General features: G+C 36.0%; 1 protein-coding gene across 5 annotated transcripts in view; it reads right to left on the bottom strand.

Moving 5' to 3' along the window:
* CETN3 (centrin 3) overlaps window positions 1-11,184 on the bottom strand; it is a 14,311-nt gene extending 3,127 nt beyond the window's left edge. Inside the window, exons 1-5 of one of the 5 annotated variants that reach the window (XM_021710726.1) lie at window positions 11,045-11,180; window positions 9,193-9,328; window positions 7,391-7,505; window positions 1,344-1,539; window positions 718-720 (exon numbers count right to left, since the gene is read on the bottom strand). In XM_021710726.1, the coding sequence (XP_021566401.1) occupies window positions 718-720; window positions 1,344-1,539; window positions 7,391-7,505; window positions 9,193-9,328; window positions 11,045-11,061 (467 nt within the window). In that variant the 5' untranslated portion in view covers window positions 11,062-11,180. Of the gene's footprint in view, window positions 1-269; window positions 278-717; window positions 721-1,343; window positions 1,540-7,390; window positions 7,506-9,192; window positions 9,329-11,044 lie in introns of all 5 variants that reach the window. The other 4 variants (XM_021710727.1, XM_008054699.1, XM_021710725.1 and 1 more) reach the window with 4 other exon arrangements.
* Between the last annotated feature and the right edge of the window lie 206 nt (window positions 11,185-11,390).

The following is an 11,390-nucleotide window of genomic DNA, read 5'->3' as shown; positions in this document are numbered from 1 at the left end:
CCCAGGCAGGTCTCGAACCCACGAACTCAGGCAATCCACTCACCTCAGCCTCCCAAAGGCACGGGATTACAGGCTGAGCCACCGAGCCCGGCCATTCTAGCCTTTTAAGTATGGCTTTCATTTTTTCAAAAAGATGTACTGTTTTACTTTATATAACTTGGGGAGGGGGTGATTCTTTATCATTACCACAGCTTTATGTCTATCTCTTAGCACATCTTATTTGCCATATTCGCCATGTTTTTTATTCTACATATACAATTTTTTAAAACTTTTATTGCTCTTACATACTGAGCAGTATGAAAATTTAACAAAGATAGAATTACTAAAATCTACAAAAAAGCAGCAAAGTATAATCTTTAGCAGTTTAACATACAAAGAGCAATTTTTATCTCTAAATAAAACTTTATTCAGCCAAAAGAATCCATATTAAGTGTATGAAAGTGTCAAAATAGTTTGTTTCTCTAAATGCTACAGGCCCCCAATGGAAGTCTCATAATTCATACAGAGACCATTAGAGGAGAATAAGATGGTATTCAAAATGTACCTGGGAGAATGAAAAACATTTTAGCAGATAGTAATTGGCAATTAAAACATTCTAAGATTAAGGAATAGCATGATAAAAGGCACAGCACAAAAACGTGTTTTCAGGATAGAGAGTATTTTGTTAAAGTGTGTACATAAAGCAGAAAAGTAGAAGAATACAATGGGAAATAAAACTGGCTACCTAAGGTAGGACATATCATTAAACTTCACTTTGTAGGCAGTGAAGAATCATCAAAATGTTTGGAAACAAAAATGGCATCAGCAAAACCTGTACTTTAGGAATAGAATGCTATCAAGGGACTAAAGAAGAGATTAGAGATTTATATGCCTAGAGGCTGCAAAGTGAAGGCAGGACCCACATCTGTCTTGTTCCTTGTGTAGCACCAGTCAGCACACAGGACACTGCACCCAGTAGGCAGCCAAGGAAAGAATGAGGCCATTGTAACAGTCCTAATGAGAAATTAGGGCCTGAACTAGGACAGCCACGGTAGATAAAGAGAAAAACAGACTCAAAACATGTTAAGGGTAAAAATCAACAGAACTTAGTAATAATTTAGAAGTACATGCAGGTTGGGGAGAAGACATTACAGACTGAAAGTTTACTGAGTGGCTGAAATTTTGGTGATGTTTAAAAAATCTGCCTTATATTAAGTTGAATATGTTAAATATTTATGCAAAAACCCCATTACAAGAAGTGATAAGTTTACAAAAGATCTTGAAAGTCATTTGGTTTTAGAAAAACGTATTATATGTGTAACATCAGGAATATTCATTTTACTCTATTATGTTTTACTCAAAACTTACTTTCTCCATCACCATCTTTATCAAATTCTTCTATCATTGCTCGAAGTTCTTCATCACTCATGTTTTCACCCAATTCTCTAGCAACGCGTCGCAAATTCCTTAAGCTTATTTTACCCGAATCATCATCATCAAATAGTTTAAATGCCTTCAGTATTTCTTCATGCGGATCTCTTTCCAATATCCAGTCTGTCACTACAGTTAAAAAAAATTTTTTAATAAACCTGCATAATCACAAAGGCATTCATTTGCGAAATCAACTAAATAATAGAAGAAAATTAAAGCTGTAGTTCTGTCAACATTTAGTCTGACAATAAAATGTCAAATTGGATCCCCAAAACCCAGAGATAAACCTAATTAGAAAAACCAAATTCAAATTTTAATTTTTAACCTTTTTATTATCAACAACTTGTCATATTATAAGAGTAAGCAAAACTATATCATACAGAGACAAAACAAAAAGGACAGTATCTATACCACATTTACCTAAGGTTTACTATTATCAAGAATTATACTGAGCTTCCCTGACATCAAGCACTCAAGTAAAGGAGTATCTAACCTATTTGTGAAGAGACAAATAACAAAATAGTTCAAGCTAACTAGATGCAAGCTGTTTGCTGGCTAACCTTGCATTAACACTGATTCTTCTTCAAATTTAATCCAACTTAAAAACAACAAAAACAACAACATCAGTGATACCGGCACAATCTCAGACAGCAGATGAAAACTGCACTGATATCTTAGTGATTACAAGAACCTCTTGGCTTTCCAAAATGTGGAAAGTAGTAAAAAAGATTGAATCTAATTATAGCAAGAAAACCCCAAAAAAACTCTGCAAAGAAGGTCTTCTTAAAGCATATCCATTTTGTTTGGAAAGATAACTCTCAGACAACTACCTAAAAATAAATGTAATTTCAAACTTCAATAATAATAGTATATTTTAATATACTAAATATAATCATATATAACAATATTGTAAGCTTAAATGTTTTCAATTTTACCAGTCTTTAATCAATAGCCACAATAACAAAGATTGAAATAAAAGACTGTGGTATAAAATTTAAGCTACTAGATAAAATTCTAAAAATACCTAAGTAAGTATCTCTGAAGTGATGTACCACTATAAGAAAAGGTATTTATGACTTTCACTATGCCATTAAAAATAACTCTGTCCTGAGGGATACAGAATCACTAAAACAAATAACAAAAATAGCAACTGCTTATAGATGGTAAATATTGGAATGTTTAAAGAACCCAGAATAAAAAAAATACAATCCAAGTCTCCAACAAGTTATTGTTTTGCTGCTGTTTCATCCATATTTGGTTGAATAAGCACCTATTCAAGCTAATATTATACCATCTACACATATATTCAATAGTTTCCTTTTATCCATTAATGTTATCCAAAAAAGCTTCCAAGTAACTAATTGAGTATATTACTATAAGTATGCAAATCATCAAAGCTCATAAATATTCAGTCAAAAAGGAGCTGGCATATCTACAGCCATAACACCAAAATAAAATACCACACTTAACTCTATGGCTCATACTCAACTTATTTTGAATTTAGTCCCAACAAAAAAGCAGGACAAGGAAAAAAAGTGTTAAGAAATTTTCTTTACCAATTAAATAATTTACATGACAGGTGAACCAAAAAAGCAGCTTGCTGAAAGTATTAATGTACTTAAAGAAGCAACAGGGTGATCTGGGGAACAGATGGGGCTTCAAGATGTATAAATTCTTATCCCACTGGTGCTTTAATTGTGTTAGTTATTTCAGATTTAAGTGTCTATATTTTATCAATACTATCCCTTAAAATGCAGCTTTTTTTGGAAATTATGAATGCCCATCATTCTAAACAGCTAACATATTACCGTATATAACTTTATGGTGACTCTCCTCCACATCTTAATGTTCTATTCCAGTTCTACAAGGTAGAATTTAATTATAAGAAATATATTTGTTTTCAATGAAAATATAAATAAGTTGACATAAGGGCAATTAAGATGAGTTTCAGCTATTTCAGAAAACTCCAAATTTCTGTCTACATAATTCTATTCTCAAATGATTTAACTATATATACTATCAGAAATGTACTTCATCAAAATACTTAGATCTTTGACAAATAAAAACCATTTATGAATGCAGCAAATTCAAAAATACCACATTAAAAGTAAATAAACAATCATTAAAGGTAATGCTAGAAATACAGCCTTAACTATATTTCTCAATGCCTTTGGAAGTTTCTATCCAAACATACCAGCTACTTTAAACTCCGCATGTTGGACTCCAACTCCTACCACTACCACCATGGTAGCTGTAGCTGCCTTCCCAGCCCCCAGCCCCACCAAAAGACAACAGCATCATTTGCAGCTAGTTTCTCATATTTGAAAAGTATAAAACCATTTTCAATTCCATAAACCTAACCAGTGATTAGGTCCCACAGTCGTGAGAATACTATCTTTTTTATTCTTAAATGTATCCTTTTTCTAGTCATCCTCACCGTGCTCAAGAAGTTCAAGTATTTTCTGTCTGCAGTATCTCTTCCCTTCAACTCATCTTCAATACTCTCATTACTTATCTAAGATATATCACATCCCCTTCCTTAAAAAATTGCAGTGGCCGGGAACGGCCACTGCACTCCCGTCTGGGTGACAGAGTGAGACTCCAACTCAAAAAAAAAAAAAAAATCTTCTGCTGACTAAAATTCAAACTTTTTATGGTACTCAAGATTTTACCGATCTGGTCCAGTCCTATATTTCTAGTCATTTCCTTACTCTCTAGCCCAGAAGACTACCTGAAGTTTCCCAAACACACTCCCAGTACCATTCTTGGTCGTTGCTGTTTTCTGTGCCTGGAATGCCTTTTCTCTATTCCTCTTGCAATCTTCTTTCTCCTTAAAAAGAAATCCTATTCACATTTCCAGAGGCCTAAATTTAAAATCTCTGCAAAGTCTTCAATTCCTCTACATCAGGGATTAACAAATCTTTCCTGTAAAAGGCCAGATAGTAAGTATTTTAGCCTTTGTAGAGGACTATGAAGTCTCTCTCTAACTACCTACTCTGCCATGGTAGCCCAAAAGCTGCATAAAATAATGGGTGTGACGGTATACAGGCAGCAGCTGAATTTGACCCAAGGACTATTGTTTGCTGACTCCTGCCCTAGGCAAAATTACAATTTACCACCTAGAACCATAGCTTGTTATATCTATATTTTAATTTTAAGCAAGCACCTTGAAAGAATAACCTCTTAGTAACTTTTAACTAATTCCCATCCCTCGCCTCAGCACAGTACCTCATACCAAAAAATTCAGTGTTAAATAAGTAAAATGAAGACAATAACACAATATTCGAGTCTACGTAGGCAATTAAGTAATAAGCAGGCCAAAAACAGTCAAGAGTACAAACATGTGACTGACTTATGATACTGGTCCTACTTTAATGACAGTAATTCCTTAAACATCTGTTACTAGCCTCAGGCTGCCTTGACTCTAAACTTACATTAAATACCATATTTTAATGTGTTTTCCGTACAGGGAAGAATTCAGTTTAAGTGTCAGACTTCATCTAGATATATCCGTGGGACAGGATCCTTAGGCAATAATGGGTAACATAAAACTAAGACAAATGTTCTGATTTAAAATCACTTGTCCCAAGGTATAAAATGTGTATTAATCTGTGGTCAGATATTAGTTAAAAATAATCAACAAATGGGGGAATACATAGTCCTTGACTGTTTGATTCCTAATCAATAAAACATTTTTATTTGACAGCTGGTACTCTCAATAGGTATCCTTAAGATAGTTAATGTATGTGTTGACCCTGTCCAAGGTTAATCTTTGAGAGTCAGAGCTGAAGTTTAGCCATACCTATTTATTCTAGAAGAAACCCAGCATTTCTGCTCTGTTAATAACAGAACAGATGCGGTGGCAGGACTAGGTGGAGGGACAAGGAACTCTGATCTCAACTGCTAATAAAAATCACAAGTTTAAAATGTATTCACTTAATATGAAATAATATTTTGTAAAGTTATTAATGATGATGATATAGTGTTTAAAATAGCCTTTAACTATGAAAAAAAAGACAATGAGGAAAATACACAGAGTAAGATACTTTCTGTGTCCCAATGATCATATATGATTATTTCCAGCCACTGAAACAAATGAAACAAAGAAAATTTTTCAAAGTAATAATAACAGCACTTACAATATGCCTGGCCCTTTTCTAAGCACTTTACATATCATTAACTTACTTAATCCTCACAAGAACCCTATGAAAGAGTACAACTATCCCCACTTTAGTTGAAAATGAGGCACAGAGTTGTAAAATGACCAAGCTATATAGCTAGAAGGTTAACAAACCCAAGGCCTAAACCAAGGGAATCTGTCTGGTTCCACAAAATCCCATGCTAAACCATTACACTGTACTAAATATACCTGAATTATAGTTACTTCCTAATATTATCATTTCCACAATATCCTAACACCTTGATTCTACAAATAATCTAAGTTAAAACTAAGACTATGCCTTTGGGAGGCTGAGGTGAGTTGATTGCCTGAGCCTGCGGGTTCGAGACCCACCTGGGCAGGCGAGACCTCATCTCTACAATTCATCAAAAAAATCAGCTGGGCGTGGTGGCGTGCGCCTGTAACTCTGGCTACTCGGAAGGCTGAGGCAGAAGGATCGCCCAAGCCCAGCAGGTTGAGGCTGCGGTGGCCGGAGGCGGCCACTGAACTCCAGTCCGGGCGACAGAGTGAGATTCCACCTCAAAAAAAAAAAACTAAGAATACTACAATCATAAACCCCAGGAGCTTATGAACCATACTGAGGGAACAAAAAGTGGCTCTCTCCCTTCCCTCAAATTAATTCTACATATTAGGAAAAAAATGTTCCCAAAAGGGACAAGCTACCTTCCTAAACAGTCATCTAGTTCCTAAGTTGGGAATCTTCTGTGCTGTGGTTTTTCTCTTAGGTTTATCATTTACATCTCCTCTGCTTTTGATTTGAGTTTTCAGATTTAAAGAATAAAAATGACTAATGATAGGAATCTATTTTCTCTACTAATAGCCATTTCTTTTTGCTTTCCTATATTGCATCTTGCTATGTATTTAAAATAAGGGGCTTCTGGGTATAACTGAATGTTTCCAAATTTTTAAGATATCTTAAAATAATTATATGATATGCTTATTTCAAGACCCATTGGTTTAGAAAAGAGCCTTAATAGAAATAAATCTGAATATTTATACTTTCTGTAAATATATTCTAGGCAATATATTTAACTTATAATAGCAAAGTCTTTGCCTTCCAGAATCCTCTATTTTGAAAAACCCTGATCCATATATACTATAAAGAAGTCACTAAAATCAACCATACAAAAATTTAGCAATATGAAGCCCATGACACATTATCTTCAGTTGGTGGTTCTAAAATGTTTTCTCCTGTTCCCAGTATGCCAACTGCCTCTTTGACTGCAATATTCTCCCTACTTCTAACTCTAAACAGATGACTTTACTCATTGAGATCAAGGTCATCCAGAATATGCAGCCCCTCATAAACTCTGTCAACCTGAAGGCATGCGTTTCATCTACAGCCAAAGATACCAATTGCTACCATTTTCCTCTTCTCTCACTTTGCCAACAAAAATCACATACCAAAAAGGTCTTAGGAAATATTTTCCAAACAGTAGGATACAAAATTTTGTTTTATTACATGAAAATAATTTTGTGGTCACCTTTCGAGTTTTATCACATAATACTTATACACATAACTTGGAAAAGCATCTTTCCACCAAAAGCTAGAGAATAGTTCCTTGGTTAGAATCTTCAGAGCAAAACAAAAGACAAAACTATAAATCTCACAGCAAGGTTGTAAATATTTTTTGTTTGAAAATTGGAGGGGAAAAAAGGAGTTCAAAAAGAAACTGAGTAAAAACCACATTATACACCAATGTTCAATAACAAAATTCCATAACTCAGATTTTTAAAAATTGATATTAACCCGATAATTTCCTAACCGCTGCTGATTACAAAGACTATTAAGATACACACCAACTTCATTAAAATCTTCAAAGGTGATTTTCCCTGTGGCTTCTCTGTCATAATCTTTAAGAATCTTCAGTACATCAGCTTTTTTTACATCAAACCCCAAGGCTCTCATTGCCACCTTTTGGATTGAAAGGGAAAAGCAAATTATAAAGCACTATATAAGAGGAGTAATTTCTAATTCTTAAGTAAGTTTTTACATCTTAAGAGATGACAATACACTTATAAAATATAACTTGTGTGTATGTTTTACATCTCTAAAATAACTAAGTGATAGTGTAGTTGTTCTTCGCTACTGAAATTAAATGCAAATTTTTTAATCTACATATTGCTTTTTTAATGACAAACAATCCACAAATGTTTACAGAATACACGAAATACAATGCACTGACAATGCACAGATAATTTAAAACAAGCTATTTGTTCTCAAGGGTTTAACAACCAAAATGGAAAAAGGCATGGCATAAATATTAAAACTATATGACAAAAGGAATAAAAACATTAAAATAAGATTACCTGCATCATTAGTTATCATGTAAGTAGAGGTATACTACATGTTGTCTTTCTTGGAGAGATTCGAGTTACTTCTTAATGGACAGATGTAAGGGAGAAGAAGGGCATTTGAAAAGGGTGACTGGTATTAAAACAGACACCAAAACAAAGAATAGATTTGAGGGATAGTGAATGGAGCAGTTTACCTCACCTGAATGGGACGAGTTCAGGTGGAAGAAAGCTGTTAGCAAATGAAAAAAGTAGATGGTAGCAAAAGTGCAGATAGCATTCAATAGAAATCAAAGGGATTCAGCAACAAAGAGTCAGTAAGGGTTTATGAACAATGAACAACATGGTGAAAGAATTTCTGAAAGATAAATCTAACGGTAGTAAACAAGGTGAACTAGAGGTAGAGAAGCCATGTAGGAAACTCCTGGTATGAAATACAGTCCCAAACCAAGACAGTCAATGGCAACAAACGAAGAGACATAATAAAGGAGGAACGGATCAAATCTGGACAGCTAAAAAAAAAAGTGGGAAAAGAGCTAAAGAGGACAGCAAGTTGGAGAAAGCTAGACTTACAGGCCTCCTATTGTTTTCATACATTCTATCCTGTCATTGCACAGTGTCTACCTCTACTTGGAATTCCATGCCTAAAAATCCATTCCAAAGTTGCCAAAATTAAAACTACCAAATAAACATTTACACTGACCTTCCCATTAAGGCCACTAAAAATTCAAAAATGCTATTTCTCCCACTATACTGAATGTAAGATCCATCTGACCCTAAGCACCAATTTATTCTTGTATCTTGATAAATAATACTAAGAGTTAAAGTTGACATTTTATCTATTAGCATGTGTCAACATGAGACAGCACTTACGTTATTTGCACCAGAGCAAGTGAATTGAGGCTGTTACTAACATGTCTAAATGAAAATAGTAAAAAACAAATAACACTTCCCTAATCTGAAAAAAGTGAGTCACTAAAAAACAAAAACAGTGGGAAGAATATGGAAAGAACAGTTTAAATTCCATAGTTTGCAATTCTTTAATTATGTGAATGAAAAATAAGCATCTTCTACACAAATGTATTTTTACATTTAAAACACTATTCATTTTTACCATGTGAAAAAGATTGTCTAAAAGCTATGTTGAGTTCTATTCAGTTTTATTATAGCATCTAACTGGGAATGCTTAAAATGGCGTCACAGTTCCAAGACCAGTTTAAATAATTATTTAGAAATGTAATGTAAAGCAACTGTCAAAATGCACATCATTTTAACAGAAAAGTACGCATTTTAAAGTTTACTATTACCTTTAATTCGTGATAATCTATTGCTTCATCTTTGTCTGTATCAAACAGTTCAAAAGCATCTTTAATTTCTTGTTTCTGTTCCTCAGACAGTTCTCTTCTTTTTTTCCTCTTTGTTTTGTCTACTACAAGCTCACTTCTAAGTAATAGAAAGAAAAAGTCTTTAGTCCACTTTAGGCCAATTCTCTTACGCAAATTAGCCAATGAATGATTGTCTAAATTTCAAAAAAGAAAGTATTCTGGAGAATAATTAAGGAACTTTCCCTATATGAGTCAATGTTCTGCTTATTCATAGTCTAAACTGCTATAAATTTGCACTTCCCAACACTGTGATAGATTATTAAACGAAATGAGAACCAAACTTTTCCTCTTCTCAGCTTTGTATTTATTCCCACTGATGTTACCGTGGAAGAAACAAGAACTGTGAATAAGAAACATATTTTTCTGTCAAAAACTCTAACCAAAAAAAAATTATTCACACATCATTCTCCAAGAGTGTAAAAAAAGGAAAAAAAAATCCTCTAAATAAAAGTAAAATTGATAATTGACGGTCACTATATTTTGGTTTACTTCTGAAGACTTTTACGATTAAGTTCACAAAATGACTACCAAAAAAAAGGGAACCATATAATTAAATTAACTTATAAAGGATTTTGGTATTGTTGGCTTAAAAGGTTTTCAGATTACACGTTTCTAACAGTTTGGAACTTTTTGCCATTTCCTCCATCGATATTAACACACCATCCAAATATTTAAGTCTAATCATACCATAAACATTAAATGCCCCAAAAAGCAAATATTTGTGCCTCGTTCTGTACAATCATGTGAAGAGTCTTTCAAGTCTCACTTCACGTGTAAATTATAGGTTAAACTTCTCATAGCAAACTCTGAAAAGCTTTAAAAAAAAAAAAAAAAAGCAAAGACTATTTTAATGCCAAAATGTCTTCCCGAAGAACTGCCCATCTAAAACTGCTCTGAGTTTTCACACTTGGAGAAGAACACGTTTTGTGACATTAAATCCTGTAACACTTTAAAATGTAAAAACCAGTCGGTTGTATTAAAACGTTATCGATTTGCATGTGAAAGTCGTTTTGGTCTTTTTGAAATCTACCAAAAAAGAAACCTGTAAAGTGAGCAGCGGTTGTGGCCCGATCTGCACAACCTGGGTAGCCCGGGTCAGTCATTTCTTTCCCAGGACGGAGAGGCCAAGTCGGGTTCTCCCCACCCGGTTGCACCACGATCATCGCTCAGCAGAATTCAGAACGTTTTTATGGGGTGGCCAACGACACCGGCGGATTTAGGGCACCACGTCTACACAGGGAGAGGGGGCAACCGAGGGTTCCAGGTCAGAAGCGACTCAAAGAAATGCAAGAAACGTAGGAAGCCCCAGAAAGGGAGAATGTCAAAGTCACTGCAGTGGGCCTCCGGTGACACCGCCCCGCAGGGCCCAGGGAGAAGAGCAAGGAGGGGTTTTGTGTGACTTCCAAGTGTACGAGTGAGTGACGGGCCAGCACCGAAGGTACGAAGGCCTCTCCGCGACCTAGTTTCCCACGGAAACAAGGGGCAGAAACCTCGCGATATTTCACTCCCTCCTCGCCCGCAGATCAGTTCACCTTTTTAGCGGCCTAAGCCCAACGCGCTGACGGAAACGACCGCTTCGGCAGACATGCGCTGAGCCATGCACGGGCACGCGAGGCCCTGAGGGAAGGGTCCGGGAAGGCTGCCCTGTGCGCCTGTCCCTCGTCCCAAACTGCATCCCCTTCGTCGCCTCGGCCTCAATGGCCGCCCTTCCACACGCACCCGCCCTGGGCCCGCTCCGGGGTGTGGGGAACATTGTCACCTCTTTATTACCGACCTCAGAGCTAAACTCATTTTCTCTTCGGACAGAGACGTTCCCCTCTAGAACGATTTTAAACCCCTACCCACGGCAGCAAGACCTCCTCGGGCCGTTCAACGGACGCGAGCGACCTCCGCGGCCTCAGGGACCGCCCATAAGAAATACACTTCTGAGCCGGATTGGTGGAAACGTCGCTAATGTCCCGCCTGTCAGGGCGGAAGCGTCACTAGTTCTTTGTGTTCATTGGGCATATTCCGCGTCAATCAAATAAACCTTCTGTCCCTCACGCCCTTTAGATTGGCCAGATGTCTTTTCCCAAAAACCTTTGCTGGTGGGCCTCTTAGTCCCCGCGTGGCTGACTGTG

This window comes from Carlito syrichta, unplaced genomic scaffold (genome assembly GCF_000164805.1).
Source record: "Carlito syrichta isolate Samal-C Ts95f unplaced genomic scaffold, Tarsius_syrichta-2.0.1 Scaffold298254, whole genome shotgun sequence".
In the NCBI taxonomy this organism is placed as follows: domain Eukaryota; kingdom Metazoa; phylum Chordata; class Mammalia; order Primates; family Tarsiidae; genus Carlito; species Carlito syrichta.
The sequence above is the reverse complement of the archived record's forward strand: the minus strand, read 5'-3'. Positions and strand labels throughout refer to the sequence as shown.